The sequence below is a fragment of the Micrasema longulum genome, unplaced genomic scaffold (assembly GCF_059751315.1).
Source record: "Micrasema longulum isolate JH-2025_06_02 unplaced genomic scaffold, ASM5975131v1 h1tg000998l, whole genome shotgun sequence".
Taxonomy (NCBI): Eukaryota; Metazoa; Arthropoda; class Insecta; order Trichoptera; family Brachycentridae; genus Micrasema; species Micrasema longulum.
This window is the reverse complement of record NW_028278186.1, coordinates 307,479-331,233: the sequence shown is the minus strand read 5'-3', so window position 1 is coordinate 331,233 and position 23,755 is coordinate 307,479. Positions and strand designations below refer to the sequence as shown.

General features: G+C 31.2%; 1 protein-coding gene across 1 annotated transcript; it reads right to left on the bottom strand.

Annotated features, from left to right (window-relative positions):
* orb (polyadenylation element binding protein orb) lies at positions 1-23,755 on the bottom strand. The gene is made up of 11 exons (XM_088232574.1): positions 23,592-23,755; positions 20,273-20,467; positions 7,678-7,775; positions 6,461-6,587; positions 6,000-6,096; positions 4,106-4,262; positions 2,890-3,055; positions 2,311-2,476; positions 1,898-2,025; positions 1,723-1,814; positions 1-1,438 (listed from the first exon to the last, which is right to left on the bottom strand). The coding sequence occupies exons 1-11, from the start codon at positions 23,607-23,609 to the stop codon at positions 1,186-1,188; spliced, it is 1,497 nt and encodes a 498-aa protein (XP_088088700.1). The 5' UTR covers positions 23,610-23,755; the 3' UTR covers positions 1-1,185.

Sequence of the window (23,755 nt, the reverse complement as noted above, 5' to 3'; positions counted from 1 at the left end):
TTCTTGTTACATTCCAATTTTATTGACGCTCAAAATGTTTCAATACTAATGCTTTAAAAATAGCACGAAGGCATTACATAAGAGTAATGTTCACAGTATTCTAACTTAACTACCATAGGTACCCTTAAGACTGAATATTCAATCAATATTCAAACATTAGTGAGTTCTTTAATATAAAGAAAATATAATATAAACCAACAAAAAAATCCAAGTCAATACATTTGGATCATAAATAATAACTTTGCCTATTTCCTTGATCAGTAGCACAATTAATAGATAAAATCTTACATTATTAGGAACTATAATTTGGTTACTTCTGAGACTTACAAACCTCTTTAGCTTGAAAAGTTATTTAAAATTTTGTTCAATAAAATGCCAAACTTTAAAATGTCAGAAAATTCAAGCAAGTTTTAAAATTTTAAAATGACCCGTACGGAATAAATACAAATCTCGATAAAATTTCAGTACGAAATAGTTAAAATTTTGATGCAGGAAGTTTAACAAATCTAATGTTCTTGATAAATATTTTTATGTAAGTATCTAAAGGCATTTTTACATTATAATAAACTTATTTTCTCGAAGTAAATAAATGGTAACTAGGCAACCTTTGGTCTATGCTGAAGCAAGAAGTTGAAAAGTTTATATCTCAGGTAATACAGTCTTTTAAACTTTTAGTAAATTGATTACAATCTTACATTCTACATAGTTAACAGCTTAGTTATAAGTGAAGTACAAGTACTTTTAGAGGAATCAAATAAGAATAGTCATTTTTGCACAGTTTGGATTAATTTCACAGATTTGAAATAAAAGATCAATTACAATTTTCTTGGGTCAAATTTGTCAAGTCAATTTTGTCAATTTTTTTTTTTACATCCTAAACAAAAATTTAGATTTTTTACGCACATCAATTCATCGACCAACGTTCCTCAAGGTACAAAAATGTTAAAATCCGTCAACATATCCATTTTCCAGTCACTATTCGAGAAAACTCCTATTTCTAACCATAAATCATAAGTTTCTTCAAAAAAATTTAACAAAAATATTGCTTAACAAAGATGGGACCATAAATTATGAAGAAAAAATGTATATTAAAATACAAATCACTCTTTAAATCTAAAAAAAAATATCGTAAAGTTTATGCGCTGGTCGTAAGTACAAGACATGAATGAAAACTATTTAAGTTTGTCACTTAAGATTCTTGTAGTTCCAACTGTTATTCATTCCCGAACTGATCTTTTTGTAGCGAGAATTGGTCGGGCCGTTGCTGTTGGAGCCGCATCCCAAGGAGCTCACTGAAGCTGTGGGAGACTGCGAGTGTCCCTGGGAGGCGTAGCCGTTCATGCCATTAGAGCCGCAGGTGCGTGAGTGCCGCATGAGAGGCTTGTGTGTGTAGTCTTCCTGAGCATGTTGCCAGTACCAGCAAGAGCGGCAGAAATACCTGGGGAAATAATTCGATAAGTCTGGCTGCATAATATACCATTTTTTGTATTCACACATTACAAGCATAGTTTAAAATTGTGTAAATTTCATTAAAAATCTGTAACAGTGTTTTTACAAAATTCTTTTTAATTTCCATAGAGTAGGTTTTATTATAAAATATAACATTATTTTTAAATGTTTTAATTGAACAACAGTTTTTCTATTTACTAATCTAATTTTTTTATTAGTTTTTATATTGATATTTTAGTCTATGTTCAAATTCAATTTTAAAAAAATACTGACCTAAAGCACTTGGGTTCTCTACAGAAGTATGGACCTTGCTGGACATTGCATATTGAACACATTGAATCCTCTATGTACGGATCTACTTGCACCTGTTGAAAAAAGATTTCTTAAAAATATCAAATTTAAGTTTTTTTTAAAAATCACAAGTGTATTAATTAGCAGAAGTACGCACCTTTTTAAAAAACTTTTCTGTCTTTATTTCTACAAAAGCAGCACTCACTGCTCTCATGTATGAACGAGTATTATTAAAAGTCACTCGTCCCGATCCAATTGGATACTTGTGCTTGTCAGTATCAATTCCTATTGGAAAAAAAACAAAATAAATCTTTTTGAAATAATTTTAGTTAAATGTTTTAAAACATGTGATGCAAAAATTTAACACATAAATATTTATGAAATAAGGAAGTTTAAAATCAAACAAATTAAAATTTTTTGACAATAATTGTTAGCCTTTAAGGGAATTTTAATAATTTTATTTTGAGTTCTACAAAATAAACAGAATCTCAAACAATACCTATATCTAATTTTATGCTAATTTGTTCTATCAATTTGAATGTAACCTTGGTAGAAGTAATGATTACTCACCTGCATACACTACTCCATTAAAGAGTTCATTCATAATTTTAGCAAGGCCCTCAGCAGAGAGCATTCCATGGAGAGCCCCTACAAACACTGTGCGTGAGGGGTCTAACTTCACCGATGAACTCTTCACATAATTTGAATCATCTAATGCCCAGGGTATAATTTGAACCTTTAAGAAAATTTGAAAAGTCAGAATGTTAAAAATTTGACGAGATAAACCAAAACATAATAAATAAAACATTTTGAAAATGTACCTATATTTACTGAATGGGTCATAAAGGATCAGAAGGGGCACATCTAATTTGAGTTTTTAAGGTTGTTAATTTTAAAATTTACACTGTCAAAATAATGTAGGTATATTCACAAATTAAAAATTTATTTTAAATGTGGAAATTTGGAATTTCCTTTTGAAAATAGTAAGGCTATGAGAATATTTCAGATTTATTTTAGCAGATAAATTTTACACATTTTTTTAAAGTGAATTTTTATATTTATTATAATGAAGTTTTATATTTATTTTATTATCCGCTACACTACTATGTGACTATTACCAAACATTTTCTTACTATCATTTGTATTTACCTCTTTGGACCTCATTTTCTTTGAAGACAGGCGATAATACCAATTTCCTGCCGGGTCATAGGTCGATGCTTCCAGCAATGAACGAACTTGTCGCTCAGACTCGAAAATCACATACACATAGCCCTTAGGTTGAATGGCAGACTGCTCTTTACGGGGCCATTCCACTCTGTAAATTAAAAAATGACATTAGGAACATTTAAGTATCACGTAAAAAATAAAAACAATCTGTCTATGTATTTCTGAGAATAAAATTACACTAAATATTTGGTTTATCAATACTAATATATGAAGACATAAGCAGAGAAAGGCGTTATGAGACAAAAACAAAAAAATATGCTGTAAAAGTTATGAACACAGATACAATTGTATATAAAATAATAATATTCACTATGAAAATAGACTTTCTGCTACTTTTTGATGGTGTAATTTGCTTTACGTGAAAGGGATGTACATAAAATCTTCATTTATGTAAAAAAATAGATTTAAAAAAAATTGCGACAACACCTTCATACACTTATCATGTCTTTATATATATCTCTCTCATCAGAGTCATTACAATATGAATTTTATTCGTCACAATTTGAATTTTAGTCTTAAGTGTTATTATGATACTTACTAAAATTATTGTATTCCTTCTGTAAATTTAGTCCCGTTTGAAAACTGCTTAAAATCATAATGCATACAAAAACTTTTTAGTCACCTACGGGTTTTTTTTTATTGGGAATTTCACAGTTGAACATAATATAATTTATTTAAAATCTATTTCTCACTGGGAAATCTTGTGCCGAATAAATATATGCACAAATAATATATATTTGTTATCGTACATAAGTGGCTAAGATAAATTACATTGTACAATTCATTGTATTTATTGAGATGGTATTAATTTTGTAGAGCCCTTTTATATAAATTTTATGTAAATTACTCATTTATTGTGATACAAATTTAGAGCAAACATTTAAAAAAAAAAAATATTCTCTATTTAAAATTAAACATAAGAATGAATCAGTTATAATGAATTAACCACTCTCAGCATTTATTTGTTTAAGTTTTAAACTTTCACCATATTTTTTTTCACTAATTTATTGTAGGTACTTTGTTCAAAAATATTTCATAAATAATGATTGTACAACCTATTAGAAGTCTAGTACCAATGTAGAGATATTCTGCTCTCCAAATGGAGTTGATAAATTATTGAACAAATTGTATTATTAACCGTATTTGTCCAAAGGGTTGGAATGCTTGAACTAGGGTAGACTCCGTTATGTCCCAGGGAAGGCCCCCCAGGAACACCTTGGGGGAGAAGCCCCCTGCGGGAGAGAGGCGCCGAGCCGGTAGCACTCCGTACCATCTGCATTTTACATCTTCTGTAGCTGTAGAAAATATTCAGTTGCAAATTAGGGAATAAGAAACCTAAGTCTCGGCGATTCCAATGAAAAATGCCGTGCAATCATAATTAGGAAAAGTGCAAAAGGAAATTGAATATAAAAAATGTTTTCTTACTTGCGGTTTAAATTAGAAGTTCGTAAAAAATTGTTTTAATAATAAACTACTTTGAACTACGTCACAGGTTCTTGTAAATCAGTTGCAGCGTTAGTATATGTTGTGTTAGATTTCCTGTTTCTGGGCAGGCATTTCTTTCAATTTACTTAGCAATTTTTATACTAGTTATATATATTTTTTTACCTAATAGTGCCTTCGAATTATAGGACATCAACTAATTTTACTATGGAAATAAAATTTTAAAAAATCCAAATACTCAATATTCATCAAGAGGAACTGCACACTTAATGCATTTCCTCAATTTCAGAGACCTGTACCTCTACCTCTTTATCTAAAAGTAAAAAAATTGACACTTAGAAATTTAATGTTTTATCTATTTTTTTGTTTTCACTGTTTTTAAACTATTTGTAATAGGTATATTACTAGTTATGGATACAAAAAGTTTCTTGTTCATATTATTAGTTGGATTATGAATGGATCACTGAATAAATACTTTCAATAGGTCATAAATATTATTTATGGGAAGAAACTAAAATCCTGCATTTTAATATTAAATTAAAACATTAAACAAAATTATATAATGTACTTGGAGCAAACAGAAGATGCTCACTTATAATTTTATCAGACAGTTTTTCAGTGCTATAATTTGTAAATAGCTTATTTGGTATACACCAATTATACATAGCATTATACTAATGTAACCACAAATTAAATTTTCTATATCTGCAAACCCTAAGCATAGTTTTATATTGATATTGAAGTGACAAACAAGACCCTATCATCCAATTATATATATTCACTTTACTTTCATAAAATAAAGCGACGAGTTAAAACAATAAATAAAATAATATTCTAGTAATAAAGAAATATTGACAGAACAAGGAGATAGTGGGAAAGAAAAATAAGGAAAGCGATAAGGAGTGGAAGAGGATGAATGAAGGAAAGTATGAGTATAAAATTACATTTGATTTGAAGACTAGAAAAACAAAAACGAAAAGACAGAACGTCTATTCTGTCATTCTGAAAAGGTCTGTTAGTTCTTTTTTGTACCTGCTATATGGAGCGTTAAATAAATCTAGACGATTTAAACTCTTTTTAAATGTCACAAATACGAGGGATGTTAGAATGTTTATGTGCTCTTAAGGAAGTGTTTTGCACTACAAATGTTTTTTATGTTATGAAATATTTACAAATACCTACTTAAATAGTTTGAAGGCTGTATGCAATGTCGTTTTGCAAATGATTCGATTTTTTTCTTTATTTTCAGCACTATTACACTATGTTGTATTTAATATCGCTTGCCTATGATCGAGGAAAAATTACAAAAACTATCCATGAATAAAATAAAGTGAGCACATGCTGTAAGTTGAATTTATCCTAATCAGAAATTGTATCCTAAATATTAATTTAAGAAAATGACATTCCTTTTAAAAAATACGTTTTGTATGTATAAAAAAATATGTATGTGGCGTGTGATGTATTGTACAACTCCTATTTATAGGCAAATCGTATATCACATCTGTTAATGCGTGAGTCGTGCATTATTACCTACTGATAAAAGTTAATTTATTTATTATTTTTATGTTAAAATGAAAAATGTAACTTACACGAAGAGTCGCTCCTTTCGCGGACATCCTGGACATCCTGGTATCCATACTGAGACTGGTACTTGTTACTTGACTGCGGCATCAACGAAAGGCAATTCTAAAAGAAAACGATCTAGTATTAGAATTTTTGTCTGAAAATTATTTTTAGAAAAACATTCACTTGTCACAGAAAAAAACTGTCTTTCAATTTCTTGCATGGAAGTCAAAGTTACATAGTCCAGTGGACAAAACACCCGGCCAGCAATGAGGAGGACCCGGGTTCAGTTTTTAATAGCATACAGTGGTTTTTTTTATGTGATTGAGTTATTAAACAAAACGGTCGTTCGTTTTTTATATGAAAGCGCACAGGGCAATAATAATGAAATGCTACACTGTTAACACCGACTTAGGGCTAAGTAGAGTTTCCTCATTCGATCAGATGATTAGTATTACACTTCAGGTATGAATACATAATCACTTACCATTAACTCTGTAATGGAATTGTCGATATTAGGGGTGGGGGAAGGTGACGACATCAAGTTGTCAGAGTCCGGAGTACTGCGGTGTTGCGACTGGCCAATAACCCTGTCCAAACCGCTGCCGATCTCACTGAAATATTAAATAAGTACATAATTTGTAATAACCCAATCAGACCCAATAACCCAGTGAGACCCTTACGGAATAATAATGTGCTGTTCCTTGATCAACACAGCACAGACTTGCATGCACCAATGTCCCGATTGTGTCGTATTGTAAACTCTAGACAAGATCTGGACGTTTTTGGTGTAAGTCTTTATAGATTAAAAAAATCACTTAGATAGACCGGATCTTGTCTTGAGGTAGTAATTTGTAATTTTTTGTCCCAGCTTTAATTTTATTTAGTTGTATTTTATTTTATTAGTACGTGTATTTATTATAAGATATTGTATTTACCATAATTAGAATGGACTGCATAAGTCCGTCAATTAAAGAAATAAAATAATACACTGGTTATTAAAATGCATGTCGTGTTGGTTTTATATATTTGTGAAACAACTATGATGAAGGTGTTTTGCATGTTGATTTAGTTTGTGTCCTGATGAAGAGACGGGTACGTCTCGAAACCGGTAGACATAGAAAAGTGGGTAAGTGGTTATATACAAATATAATAATTTGTGATCGTAAATAGCTTATTTCCATTAAGTTATAAAAAAAATAAGATGAACATGCCATGAGGTATTAAAAGTACCAAAGTAGTGAATAATACAGGGACCCAGGCAAGAAAGATAAGATTCGAAATTTATTTTTTTTAGTTAAATTTTACAGAATATGTAGAGCGTAGTATAATGAAAAAAACATAATTTCAAAATTTCACAGAAGTTACCCACGTATTAAAAACAGGAAGGGAAGGGAGAAAAATCAACACCCATGAGTCAAAAAGCATCTTAAATAATTAACAATATAAAACCGTGATGTATGTGAAAAAATATTTCCAACTCTTGATAGAAATCGTAGTATTGGATTCAACCCTCTAGGATATCGTGGTTCTGTATTAGGATTGATTATATATATTTCAACAATGATCGATAACTTCCTTGAGAAGAATGCGGAAGTTTAGGCATCAACAGAGCTCTAGTAAGCTGTTTATGCTAACAAATATAATTATTTTGGCTTACTGTGGTGCATATTAGATTTGATACATATTAACAGTTGTAGTTACCTGTAGCTACCGAAGCAGCTGACATTCCTGGGTGGAAAATATTGCGGTAGTAAGGAACGCGGAGTCTGGCCAGCCTCTGGACTATTCTGAAACGCATCCTAAAAACACAAACAATACATTTGTAGTCAATCTATACAAAAAATGAAAGAGCGCAGCATGTATTTACATGTAAGATTTTTAAACTTTCGTTTATTTTCGTCATGTCAATGAGACTAAATTGTACGAGAGAAGAATCGTATTCGATTATTTTATTTATAATAACAGTGTAGAATAATTTTAATTTATTAAATTACGAACATCAACCCGGCACACTTTTTTCATCATTAGATTTATTTTCCGACATCGAGAATACTGGGGTACGGAAATGAATATATGTATATGTTTAAGGATCAATCGTTCATTTTCAATACATATTTAGATAATTTAATAAAAAAATATCATATTTTTTAACGTTAATTATAACTCAATGCAATAGTTGTGTGAGTTTGGGATACAGATTTTATTTGTGTACGCATACCGTCCATGCAACCATCATTATGTCTAGTCTTTCCACCAGATACACATTTTTTTCAGTGTACTGGTTTACTGTACTGTACCCATTGTCTTGCAAAATTTCATAACCCAGAAAAGTCGCTTTATTATTATTTTTCGATTTACTTATACATCTTGGATTTTAATGAATCGGGATGTATTAAGTCACATTTAATGTATGTCTGTAATAATTCTGTAATAATGTGTGTCTGTAATAAGACTAGATTTTACCAGCGACTGCGCTCGCGAGTAACAACATAGTATTAGAGATAAATTTATTTCTTCATATAACAATTTTTTTTTTTCTGGATAAGAAGTAAACTGCATCGATTGCCGGTTTTCAAACCATCACTTTTTTTAAAGCGTTGATCTGTTAACTCTATGGTGACATAGTATCGTTTTTCTGTTTTAGTATTAATCCCCTTTTTCACTAAGAATTTTCCCGAGAGCGACATTTTTTTCGAGATGAAAAGTAACTTGTAACACTTGTCAGCTCTCCGGCTACACCTGTTAAAACAATCACGTCAATCGGTCGCTTCATTTGAAGTTTGGATTACGGTTGTAAATACGATATAATTAATAAGTAAATAAAAAAACACAGTGCTATCATTCCACGAAACAAGACTAGTAAATTTTTATATGTGCCTGAAATAAATGTTTTGGTCTCGTGGTGTAGTGGTCAGCGCGTTTGCCTAACATGTAAGAAGTCTCGGGTTCGATTCATAATGATCTAAAAAAGTGTTTTTGCACTAGAATAGTTCATGGTCCCTGGACTGGCACCTGAAGGTAAGACTGACCATCTTATCTTCACGTAATAAAAATGATCAAGATACGCTACGGTTGGTGTACCAATTCAGTGCCCTATGCACCATTAGGTGCGGAAAGTGTAATGATGAATATAAACTATCATTAAACTTGCTTATTTTTATCCACACAATATTATTAAGGGCACTTACTGCATTCGTTACTTAAGCTATGTAGAAATATAAGTCCAGGAATTGTGAAATATAGAAGTGAAATCTGTAAAGATATGTTTCGTGTTTTTTCAGCAAGCGTGCTAAGACAGGTGTTTTAGAATTTATTAGAAGCTTTATTGAAGATAAAAAATAATCACTATCCTTAACAAAAGAATAGGAGTTATATAGTTATACATATATATATATATATATATATGTATATATTACTTTTCTTTTCAAAAAAAGTTTTTCTTTGCACTCTGGCATGTTTTTTTATTCTTATTTATTTTAATTCTTACTTTTTAGTTACTTTTAGTAAGTTTCTTTTTTTTATTTTATATTATTTCCATATATGTACTAACTAGAAACTGTTGAAATAACTTTTTTCTTAATTTTAATTTTTAAACTATTTTCATATATGTCTTTTCCCCTTATAATATTATTGAACTTAAAAAAATAAATTGTTAATTGATAACCTTAGCATGTAATATGTATTTCCATGCATAACATGGAAACTTCACTGGTCCATTAGAGATAAGTCTAATTTTGTATACTATAACACTATGTATATTATCCTTACACCAACTAAAGAACTCTAAATATAAACATTTATATATAAAAGAAACTAACAATTAAATGTTTATGTACTTTTTCAACTAGAATCTTTAAAGTTTATTCATAAGTTATTCACTGATATCATTGTAGATAAAGAACTAAAACTTGAAAAAAAATTGTAATAAACATGGACATAATACAAGAATATAACAATATCACATACAACATTCCAAAACAAGACAAGGACAATCGAGACTAATAAATCGGGGATTGAAATGATACAATAAACTATCAGACAAAACTAAACAAGACTCTGACAAACTTTTCAAAACGCGTAAAAAATACAATTATTAACAACGGAGTATAAATAAAAAAACTATATATTATTTTTGTAAAATGAATGTAATAATCCGTAAGGGTTGGTAAATAAATTAAAAATATTTTATTTTTTCAAAAGTGATTGTACTGTATGTTTTCTGAATAAAAGAAAATAGTTAAAAATGTATATTCTTAGGGTGACAAATCCCGATTCTAACAATCCGATTTTAACATACTAAAATATTATGCAAAGACGTATAATATCATTAAGTACTGCACCATGTAATGTAAAAATCTTAAATAAAATAATATTTCTTAAAAACATTTTTTGCGTTTCATTTCACCCTTTTAGCAATGGCGATGGGTTATATTTAGATTTGTCAAAAAATATATATATTTAATTTTTTGAAAAAATTTCGAACTTCCTAAAGTTAAAAGTTAAAAACTGTTTGAGAATGGCAGTGTAAGTGTGTCGTAAAGCGAAAAGTGGTTAAATCGTAAAGTTAGGATTATGCCTATATTTGAGCATGTTCAAGTTTTTATAATTAACTCAAAATCTTGTTTGGGTTATGATTATTTTATCAGAGGTGCGATATATACACAAATAGTTGCTATGGAGTTTTATATAGTTCAAATATCAGTGCAAAATAAAACTAGATATACTTCTATCGCGAACTATTAGTTTCTCGTAGCCTGATATCGCTCGGAGATGGAGAAGGGAGGTCAGAATGCAGCCGACCCGCTAACTGTCTGGCGTACCATCGCAAATAATATTAAATTACGTTACACAATGTTACTCTCTGCCAATATTGTCAAAAATATCATTTAAGAGACTCCTGCGCTGAGTCTAGCTCGCCGCCACGTAATATAATAAAAATACAATATTTTACCACGTTTTTAGTAACTATCATTATTATTATATATCATATATCATTATTTTTTCCGTGAGACGTCCGATGAATTTTTTAGATCGTAATTTATTTCATTTCTTCTCCTTATCGTTCTTTTCCCCGATAGTGGTTGGATATCATCGCAGCCATTCTCACTTTGTTGGCAGCTGCCCTGAACAAGGACTGATTGCTGCAATGGAACCAGCCACGGCAAGCTCTTTAGACAAAAGATGCGCCTTCTACCTGCACTGCGTCTTCCTTCAATCCTTCCCTGCAGAATGATTTGTAAAATGTTATATTTTTCGCCTCTCATCACATGCCCAAAGTACTCTAGTTTTCTTTTCTTTATGGTCTTCAGTAACTAACTGTTTATCTTTTTTCACCCGTCCGAGAACATTACCGTTTCTGACTGACAGAGCCTATCGCAGCGTATCTGAATATTTTTCGTTACATGGAAGGTAAGGTGATGAATTTCTCAAGCGTGGCAGACAAACGTACCAACCACTTGTCTCCACATGATTTTCTTTTAGAGGATTTTTACCTGAGAATATCCATCGAGTCGAAAACACTCATCCAGAATTTCATTTCTTTGCCTGCTATTAAATAAAAATAATTATAATAAACATCAATTCACCCATTGCAACTTTATGGTATCGTGTGGATTTTTACAATCTTATGAAATCGGCCCATGTGGCTATTGATATGAATGTGCACCATATATAAGTAAACAAAGTCCTACATATCGCTGTATATTGCATTATTTTATAGTCATGAATTTAACATTTTAAGAATCTCGTCCGAAATAAAAGAAAATATGCGACGCACAAACTCGGCCGAAGTGGCGAAGCCGAGGGCGGGAAATTAATGTATACTAGTTGGCAATCTGCAATCTGCTCTAAGGGGAGATTCTAGAATATTATTCACATAAAGCTTCATCGGCATCATGTAAATCCGAGCGGATGCCATCAATATAGGTATACATAGGTACCCAATACGTTATGCACAATGGCGGAATACGATATCTACTAGATTCTTTTAAAGAAATTCGTTTATACTGATATTTATTCGCTTATTTGATTCCTATCCAGCAATTACATATTTAAGTCTGAATCCTAGATAGATCTTCGCTGAAGAATTAACCCGATTTTATTGATATTTTATGAGCACCTACAAAAAAAAACCCAAAAAGTAAATATTACATTCTAGTTTTACGCAATTAATTACGCAATACACAATCCATTATTGTGCAATGTTAACTCATACAAGACGTGATATATCGCTTATTATTTAAAATCATCGAAGAAGAAGTAGTAAAGATTATTTCTATAAATTATGGAAAATGAAAAAATAAACTGTAAATTTCAATTTTTTAATATATGTATTTTTAAAAATCTCGTATGTTGCTTAATGTAACACGACGTTATAGCACCGTTTGCAGAAATATTTCTTAGCATAGCCTTTTACTTCTTAGCTTTATCTTAGGTGGCCTCCGTTGTGTAGTGGTCAAGGCGCTTGACTCACACACGGAAGGTTTCGGGTTCGATTCCCGGTAAGAACACAAAAATCAAATGTGATTTTTTTCAAGCCTGGGCATTCTGTGATGTAATTCACCACTGTAATTGGGCCTCCTGGCCTGTTGTGGTGTAAAAAAATTCAATTAAAAAATACAATCAAATTAAAAATATATTTTTAAATATGCTTACATGTCAACCGGTATTAAGATAGTTTGATATCTAAAATAGTGGTTGAGTAAAATGAATAACATTTTTTTAAAAAGAACCACAATCACTTATTGCAGAATCTAAACTAGAAGGTATCGTTGCCTAGAAGAAACTTATATTTAATTTGGATTTTATAAAATATTTATTTTATCACAGACGTATAAGTACTCTATCTTGCAATAAGGACGCCATTATTTGTGGACCACCGCGTGTTTCAAATCGACTAAACAACACACGACAGGACTACTAATAAAAAGTAATATTACCTACCGCATTCTCAGTTTTATTATATGAAATAATTATTATATCTGTTAAAATAAAATTTACTACATAAATATTTACTAATTTTCTTTAATCGCTGTTTAAGATAAGAGATGTTCAGTAATTATGTTTGAGCAATTAATTGTGACCAACTACTAGGATTTAAAGCTAATATAAAATAAAAAGCATTCTTAAGATAATATAATTTAGAAACGCATTGTTTCGAGTGAAAATAGTTAAGCCGGATTTGCATAATTCGAGAATAAAACTGAACAATACATTTTTACGAGTATATCGAGTTGAAAATGTTAATATTAATGGGCAATTCTATGAATATAGTCTGCTCCTTTCAAATGGCAATTTTCGGCTTTTTCCCATCACAACAGCGGCAAAACGCATTCCTTGAAACTGTGCGCCGATATCAAGAAATGTTTTTATTTTACAAAATAAAAACAATTTTGTTCAGTCAAAGGAGTTAGGGTTTCATTTGAAGTGCGACTAAGAAATTTTAATGTACATCCAAATTTTGCATTTACTTTCAATAACATAACCTTTCAATGGCACTTAAATTAGAACATTAGAAAAATATGTTTTTTTTCAAATTCATTTTTGTACGTTTTTTTCCCAGATGCCTTAAACACCCAAGTTTGCGAAAATTCAATATTGATTTTAGTCATTTTCACCACGGTAGCGGCAAATATTTTCAGATTTTAGGTTTCTTAGATTACATTTCATATTATTTTTTGATATGTATAATTGTGTAGGTAGACAAATTCATTTTATGAACAAACAATGTTATAACTGAAAATCCTAAGATAATTATATTTAACCTCCATGCCGTAAGTTCTTTAAGTATAAAATAAAACTTTTTGTTCCCAATGACACTATTTATATTTTCATGTTTAACACCATTTATGTTTTCACTATTTATATATTTTTTTAAACGACATAAAAAAAAACAGTTTGTGGTCCCGTAGAATGTCGCGGACTCCGGATCAGGAGGTCCGAGGTTCAAACCCCGCTCTACCACAACTTGCTTATCATTTTCTAACGGTTATTTACGACAGAAAAAATATGGCTCCAAAATAAAAATATTTGTGTAAATCACAAGAACGATATTTTTTATTTAATATTTATTTATTTTGAAATATATTAGCAATTACAGATAGATAGTACGCGTTCTGTGAAATAATAAAACATACACCGGATTACTGTTACTTAAAATAATGTTAAGTGCATAATAATATTAAATGTCTCGAGTAAAATAATAAATCCAAAATGTTGGCGCAGTACAATAAAAGTTCATCTTGAATCACACACAATCAGCATGGAAAGGCAAGCGAAGGCCCCGACCCCGACGCATTCAATAGACCGACATCTTGCCAATTCTCTAGTGTTGAATTTTTTCCAGGCCATTTTTATTATATTCCCGCAGACATTTCGCTGAAATAATAACACCAAAGAGGAAGCGAACGGGTCATGAAAAACATCGCTGTACCGAATATATCAAATGCAAAATGTTCAATTGCGCCCCCTCACGCCCAACATACAAATATTAATACCAGGGGGAGAAAGAGGTTGATACTATATTGTATGTACTTCTTAATATCTCCCAACTACATAAGCCGTACACTTATGGCTGTACAATGAATGGGCATCTTAGTTTCACACAGAATTTTCCTAAGGCTGAGGAAACAATAGTACTTTATTGCTTTTATTTCGTTAAATGTGAGGAATATGGACATTACCAAGTTGTTTATCGTTTGGGGTTAAACAGATTTCACAAATTTGCAATTGATGATGCAATAAAAAGTGTGAGCAATGGTTGAGAACGAATAAATAAAATGCGCATTATGTCACCATTTCATAACATTTGCACTCACTAAGGAAAATATGGCAGTTCCCGTGGTGTAATGGCTAAGACGATTGCCTAACGCGCGGGGGTTCCGATTCGATGAGATAACAATAATTTGACATTAATTTTTACATCAATAAGAATAAGAGACGTTTGAATTAAATGAAAGTATGACTAAATGTGAGATCACTTAGATCACCCTAAAACAGATCGAAAATTTTGTGTATCTGGCAAGTATGTTTGTTTAGGGATAGAAATACTAAGAAAAATATTTAAAGGAGGCGGAGGGTGAGTACCGGAACAGGGTAAACGGTGCACTAAAATCAACGTTGACAAATAAATGTTTGTCGCGGGAAGTGAAATTACCAGTTCACAATGGAGTCCTGGTGACGACTCACCCGTATGTATGGAATCTAAGTTTAGAATTGTAAAAACTAAGATGAAAGTAGGATGGTGGGGTCGAAATGCGATCTCTTAGGCAAATGTGCTGTAAAAATATGTACGGTAGATGCACAAATGTCGATTTCTGTGCATCACGTAAGGCTAAGATAAGTATTATCGACAAAATCAAGGAAGGAATTATGCGTTGGTTTGAGCGAATGGACGGCGAAAGAACGACTAAAATGATTTAGGATGTGTATGAATAACCAAATCAAACAAATACTTGAAGATTTACTTTTCGAAAGTGCGTGCGTGCAAGAGAAGACGTATGAATGCAGAAGAAGCAAGGTCTGTATGCAAAAACAGAGTTATATATGGTGATATCCTCTAAAGTGATTTTTTCAGGTTTAGTTTAATTTCATCTAATTTAAATATTTAATGCCGTATAATTATTATTTTAATATAAAATAAATATTATTCTCATAATTTAGCCAAATATTTCAATTTCGATGACCATTTTCAACGAGTTGTAAATACAACAATGTTTTGAGTATGTCCAAATGCTTGCAGGCTGGTTTAAGTGGCCGCTTCACACACTAACATTCACAATTCTGCCTATTGTTGAATTAACTACCTGGTAAAAGAAGTATAAAAATTGGAAAATTGTTTTCAGGCGTAGCCTAGTAGGTGAATTGGTTCAGGCGGATGAATCTCACATACATGATAAAGGTTCCAGCTCGTTTAACTTCACAAAATTCAACAGATGGAAGAGTTGAGGAAATGTGGATGTCCAAACATAGGCAGAATGGTGAATGTTACACAGTGTGTGTGTGTGAAGTGGCCACTTAAACCAGCCAATGACAGATCATAAGCCATGTAAATGCCAAAACTTTCATGTTCCCTTCTCAAAAGTGTTTTCCCTCTCCTTTGCAACAAATTAAAATCTTTCACTATTAGAAAATGGAAATACCAGCCACGGGACCCCAACCCGATATAATTAATATACCTAATTAAAATAATTATGTAGATTCCCATTACAATCCGATCCTAGATTAATTCCGTTGAGATATAACGCAACGTAGGCGTAATGTGCTTTTTCTCATTTTGAAGATTATTTCTCAGAATACTGGACACCTGATCTACTATTCACATAACAATTACTTTCAATGTAGGGTATTGACGGATGTCACCATGATCAAGTCTGAATAAGAACGAGAGACTATCGCTCCGGAATTGGTAGACAGAAGTAAATGCCACGCAAAATAATCAGTGCGTATGCATTAAATAAGTCTTTATTTAGATCCCGGAATCTTGTAAATTAATTTCATTATTGTCAAAAGCACATAATGCCACGATGGCAAATACATTAAATACAAATAATTTTTCATTGTTGTTCGAGTGTTTCTTTTACACAAAAATCTTATATTGAAAATGAATACACGTGTCGGATAATTGTTTTAACAAACTATGTGAAAAGACCACCTGAAGAATTTCGTTTATCCAACAATGTTTTGAGTATGTCCAAATGTTTATAGACAGGCTGGATTTCCTCCCCAGGGAGTTATTTAGATCTAAATTGGTTGCAAGAGAAAACCATTTTTGAGAAGGGAATATGGAAGTTTCTGCTTTCGCGACCCATCATTGGCTAGTTTAAGTGGCTACTTTGTATGTTTAAACATAGGTAGAAAGGTGAATGTTACACAGCGTGTTAAAGTTTCCACTTAAACCAGCTAATGACAGGTCGTAAGCCCTGTAAATACTTAAGACTTCTATATTCATTCACTTCTCAAAAATGTTTTCCCTCTCTGTTGCAACAAATCAAGAATTTCATTTCTATTTTAAAATTTTAGATAAAATTTTCTTATTAATCTATTTTAAATGTAAAAAAATATAAGCACAGGAATTTCATAGTTGAAAAAAAACACGCAGACATTTAGAATAATATTTCTCGCAGTTGTGAAATATAAATAATATCAAATCTTTGTAATTACAATATTATTACATAGCATTATTTTATTTGAAATAATACGCCTGACGTAATCAACCATGAAAATTCAAGAGGTCTAAAAACGGTTGTATCAATAAAAAATATACATGGGTCCAAACGAAAAATTTAACGTGGCAAAATATATATTATAAGTTACAGGTACCTTGTGCTATGTTGAAAAAAAAATGCTCAGTTATATCCGATTTCTTTAGTTTCTGCGATTGGAAACGTTCTCGTTTGTTAATTTCATAAAGAAATCCAGAAAGAATTGTAACTAAGAAAATATTTTTGCAATTGAATTAATACTTGTTTTCCTATTTAAAATAAAAGCGACACGTTCGTTTAAAAATTACTTTAAAATATAAAATGAATTTTTACAGATTTAAAAATCTCCGAGTCCAAAAATACGGTGGTAATAAATGCTTTTACATATAAATGGTATAAAATTTTGATTCTTTAAAAAATATTTTCGTAAAGATTTCCCCAAATATTTATTTTTAGAGCATTTTAAACGAGTTGTTAATAATTACTATTAGTTAAACTTTTGGTACAGCAGGGTTCAAACCTTTTGAGTGAGTCGGCGAGTCCGTGCCACGGAACCATAACTCTGTTCTAATTTATTTTCAAACGTGTTAATTTCGTGCTGTTGTGAAATCAGTTCTGTAAATTTTTCCATAAAACAATCAAAATCTATTTTTTCCCGATGCTGATGGTAACTTATCCTCATGAGAAAATTAGAATATTTAAATAAGACCTTTTGCATTTAAACAACTCTTTCATTTATAGAGAAGGGGCAAAGGCAGGATTTATACTGACTTGTGTTCTTGCTGAGCATACATATTTCTTGGAAATTAAAATATTTTTTTTAAAAATGCGCATCAAAGCTGGAGAAGATGACAAACATTAAATTTAATTTTATAAAGAGCAATCTAAGAATGGTGTTTTCAAAATAAATCTTAGGGACTCCTTTCGTGTATTATTTTTTCTAAAACGTGAATTTTGACTTGCGAAAAAAGGACACGTAATACATTATTTCCTGTTAACATTTATGTGAAATAGAAATAGACACCCGAACAAGTGTTTTATCTGCATCGAGGTTTACTGGTTTGAGCGTTTGCCTATTATGCCTGAAGTTACAGATTCGATTCTCTGAAAGGTCGACATAAAATACCTACGTTTTTTAATGCGTCACTTTCACTTTCATATGTCTTAGTCCTGGACTGGACCTGATACGTAAGACTGCTCATCTTGGCTTCATGTTTCAAGTAATCGAAATGCACCGCAATTAGGAAACTAATTCCATCTTGCACTGTACGCTTCTATCCAGGATACGGGTAGGAAAATTATTAAAATGTAACGAGACCGGGTTGTGTTCCCGTTGTGTCGCGGGCTCCGAATCAGTAGGTTCAAGTTAAAACCAGCTCTATAACAACTGTTCCCCATTTTCTAACACGGCTATTTAAGACTAATCTTTTGGTAAATCAGAAGAACGCAAATATTTTATTTAAATTTAGAAATATTTAATGTGGTAGGCAATCGTACCAACCAACACACATTTCGCACTTCTAGAAATTAACTGTCTTTACCCTAAATTGGACTTGAATTATGAATACAGTTTAACCAACTGACGTAGTTCTATGGTCGATTTTCAGCGAGATATAATGCAAACCTCAGTATTCTTTGAAATCAAAGAGAAAGTACAGTGCTACAATAAATCCGATTAAAAAAAATATTTCTTGCACGCGGTAAAAATTAGAACATTTAATAGCATGGCGAAGTATCTCGAAAATGTATGAAAAATAGTAATAAGGGTTTTTAATAGATGAAATGCTTTGAATCACGACACAAATTGTTGCTAATCAACCAATCAACTACAGCGTTGGATAGTTTTCGGGAAGCCAACTCACCAATCGGTACAATTCACCGACGACAACTAGGGACTACACACGCAGAGTAGTTTCAAAATTAGAAAACTTTAAAAAATGATGATAATACGATACATAAAAATATTTTTTGACTTAGTCTGATAGTCTTAAAAAATTAAAAAATACTGAACTGCCGCAGAATAAAATACTGAAAAAACACCGCAGTAACTATAATGCAAAAGTGTTCTCATATTTAAACACCTATAAAATATTGGGCACTGGACATACATTATTCTGAATACTTAAAAGTAAAGAGTAAACGAGGCATCTAGATTAACTAAGTTCTTTATACTTAAGAAGCTGCGCTAATGCGCTTCTTGCATCATTACATTTTTATAATGAAATACACATGTTATTACTGTATTAATAAATTATAAAAAAATATATATTAAAATCCCTATGAACTATTAAATAACAGATTGTCATCAGACATTAGTTTTAATTAAGATCCAAATAAAAGAATACAGACTTATCAATTTTAGAAGCTAAGAGATAGTTTGTTTGCGATACTACAGGCAATTTTCGACCTATCTAAAGACATTAATTATCAAAAACAAAAATTAAAATACAAATTATAAAGTCCTACTGATATGCATAAAATAACGGTTCGTCAGCAGATGCTTATAGTTAAGTTCTAATATATATATATACATAATCTTTTCTCTTAAATTCTATAACATATAGAAACTCATTACTACGGAAAAAAAAAGAAAAATATGTATTCCCATGTACGTCGAAAATATGTCACAAAAACTAAAAGTGAAAAAAAAGATTTTTAAATCGCATATACAGTTAAGATCAGATTTTTAAATTGTCATTAATCAAATAAATTAAACAAATATATTGATCAATCCAGATTTCCAACTATCGTTTAAGCCTTTTAGATGTTCGATGAAATATTCTGAATATTATACACATAAAATAATGAACATATAATTTTTTTTTTTGATGCCTTGAAAATAAAAACAGTAATAAGAAGAAAAAAAACTCCAAACCAGACAAAATAGTATAAACTATTTTTAAAAAGTATTAAAAAAAATAAAATGAAAAGACATTAAAATTAAGATCTAAAATAGGTGAATAAAATAAAAAAGAAAGTAAGGAAAACGTTAAAAATAAAAAAAAATAATTAAACGAAAAAAAAACATTTGAGTTTCTTCAGTTCAATGAATGCATTTTTCAAAAAATCAATAATGGATAGTGAATTTTACTCACGACCAGGGAGTTTCTAGATGTCGGAATGCAGATTCTAGGCGAGTTGGCCTGGAGCCCTAGCAGGCTGGAGATGGTCAGGAGTGTGTCCCCCTCGGGGGGCGCAACGGGGCGCGCCTGGAGCCCCAACAGCGAGTTGATGGAGTGCCGGTACAGGATCTCGGCAGTTGGCATGTCGGGCGAGGGGCAGCTCTCGTCCTGTGGAACATTAATTGCAATCACATGCTAAAACTATAGAAGGCAAAGAAAAAATATAAAGGCTTGCTAGAAATAAGCGGGAGAATTAGATTTTTTAGTTTGTTTGAACTTAATTGTGTTAATATATTATTTGAATTTTAAAAAAATCCAGTAGTAAGCCTTAAGAGTTCCATATATTCACTTCGTAAAGATGTTCTCACTGTTGAAGTATTTTGTCAATATTTCCAATGCGGCTATTTTTTTGACTGAGAAAATAAATACATTTCAAAAAATATTCAGAATATTGCAAAATATGATGAAATTTCGAATGAGGCGCTCCTCTAAAAACGCAAAGTACAATGTACGGTAATAGTGACTCATTTTTGCCGGTAATTTCTTAAAATCCACACGTACACAAAACTAATTTAATTCAAAAGTAATAAATTTTGAAAAATCCGTATTGCTTAACTAAAATAAAAACGAAATGATTTTTCAAAAAAATTCGTATAAGATTATTTGCCAAAATTAAATACTCTTGACGAAATAACGGAAAAAGAACAGTATGTTTGGGTGTCATAGTTTTGAAGCAAAACTGAATTCTATAATCTATTACAATTGAGATGGAGAACATTTTAGAGAAGGAAATATGGAAGTCTAGGCATTAACAGAAATAATGACCTATCGTTGACTGGTTTAAGTTGCCACTTTACAAACTATGTCAACATTTACCATGCTGCCTACGTTTGAAGACTCTTATTTCTTAAATTCTTGTATATTTGTTAATCGACTTGAATAGTTAAAACCTTTATTGATGCGGATGATATTGAGTTTCAGCTCCTTTTCACAAAAATCTACAGTTTAAAAAATTAAAGGAATTTAAATATTCAAACATTGGCAGAAAAGTGAATGCTGCACAACGCGTAAAGTTAGCCCTGTAAATGTCTAGAAATCAATATTCTTTTCTCTAAAAAATATTCTCCACCTGTTCTAATCTAATCCATGTCTACAAAAATTTAGACAAACTCAAAACATGAATTTTCTAAATAACTAATTAGGGTTTATCTTTATTCAACTAACCATTGGACTAAAAAATATAACTGATTATTTTCCAATTGTATATAAAATAAAATGTACTTTATAGATTCTTCTTTTTTAAGTCTAAATTTAATCCTAAATTGCGTTTAAGTTCTCCTTTGATTCTATTATATTCTATAAACAAATATTTAAAAAATACAAAGTTTGCTTTAAAATTATTTCACAATCATATTTTGAATTGTGCAAGAGACTTTTGAAATCATTATTCTAAAGAAACTCACCTGCGGGTAAAAGAAATTATTTCCGTCGTGGTAAATGTAATCAATTAAAAGCAGTCTACAAAATAATATTTTAATATGTTATTTTAGGATTATGTCGAAATCAAAAATGAACGTTGGAACCTCGTTTTACACGGTTTCGAAATATCATATCCTTGTCCGTACCAGATGGTGCATAGGGCACTGCATTGGTACACTTAATGCAGCGTATGTCGACAATCTGTTACATTAAGGTAAAGAATTAGTCTTACGCATCAGGTGCCAGTCCAGGACCAATGAAGTATTGCGGTTTGAACAACCTTTAAAATCTATACTTCACGTCCATCCTGCTGGAAATCATACCCATGACCTTAAAAATGGTAGGCAAATGCGTCAACTACTACAGAATGAAGCGGACTTGACTCCGCTAGACATCCTTATTCAGGATTTTTACCAAAGAGCAGCCGTCGAGTCGAAAATACTCGTCCAGGGTCCTGGTCCCATTTCACATACAAAACTGTATTCTTTAACCGCCCGGACACAAGAGTGAAATCACACGTGTTAAAATAACATGGTTCAAGAATAAAATACATATTTTTAAAAAACATCAATTCAACAATGCGTAGAACAAATCTAATAATTATACTACTCGTTGGAATGCCCTGCATCGCTTTGTTACTTTGCGTATAATAAAAATGCAATTTTAATACATTTTCCAATAATTCTTAGTTAATTAAAAGTTTAAAAAATGTTTTAAATAAGTATTACTCTTCGGTGGTACATGTCTAACGTAAAGCTGTCAGCTGGTACGACAAAATGAATTCACACGTGGCACGCGCGACCTACCGCAATATAAAATAAATAGACTGAACCTACGACCAATCGGCGAGCGAGAACGAGATGCTCTGACCAATGACGGCCCGTGTAACCCCTCTGCCTTAGCGAATGCAAACATTGTAGGCACGTTAGAAAAATATGAAAATTCTAAAAGGAAAAATTGCAACATAATAACGCAATGCCACCTCACCTTTTAAAAATTACAATTAGTAGGTAGGGATTTTTTTTTCATGAGAATTTACCATAAATGGGTGTTTGGCGAAACGCTAATTTAAATTTTAAAATCCGCCTAGCAAGTTTTCATGAGAATGCAATTTACTCAGCAAACATGTATAAAATATGGCCTAGAAACAGGCGCATATCGTACAATACGTAGTACGCACGTATTATAATTTAAAAACTAGAAAAAAACTATTGTTCCGATAAACTGATGGTATTTTATTTCGAATTCTGTTAGAAACTTTATCGAATTATTTTTCCCGAAAGTATGATTAGTTACTGTACTAATTTACAATTAAAATAAAATCTAGAGCGCTGAGGATTCATTAGTAAATTAATTAAGATTACAGCTGTTACATAATTAATCAAAACTTTATGAAAGACTCGATTTATATATGTTTTAAATATAAACGTGAATTAAAAGCAAAATATATAAACTAGAAAGTATTCAAGAGAATAGTGTTAAATAAAAATTTAACACTAAAATTTATAATTAAGATAACATTGTATTATAATTGTTAAATCTATTACCTCGCGCACCATAGAACATGGATCCAGGTTGCGTGTTATTACGAAATACATTTAAAATACCCTATGCATCGATAGATGCTAAGGTACAGTACGGATGTAGGTTGCGTGACCTTGTGAAATCAGTTTTAAATACTCTATGCACCATTAGGAATTGCGTCAAATTATTCAATTTACCAATAATTATTAAATAAACAATATTGCAAAATAAAACTTTAAACAATTATATGAAATCTGTATGAATAAAAGTAAAATAAAATTATATTTACATGTTGAAGCGCCGGCATTGCGCTTTCGGTAGTCCTTTCCCCGCGAGGACAAAATCGGAAGATAATTAAAACGATTAAAATAATTAGTCGCTGGTTTTACGTGGCAGGTGGCGGGGCGTCGTACCGTAGGTGTGTACTCGGCGGATGACCAACAACGACTGGGC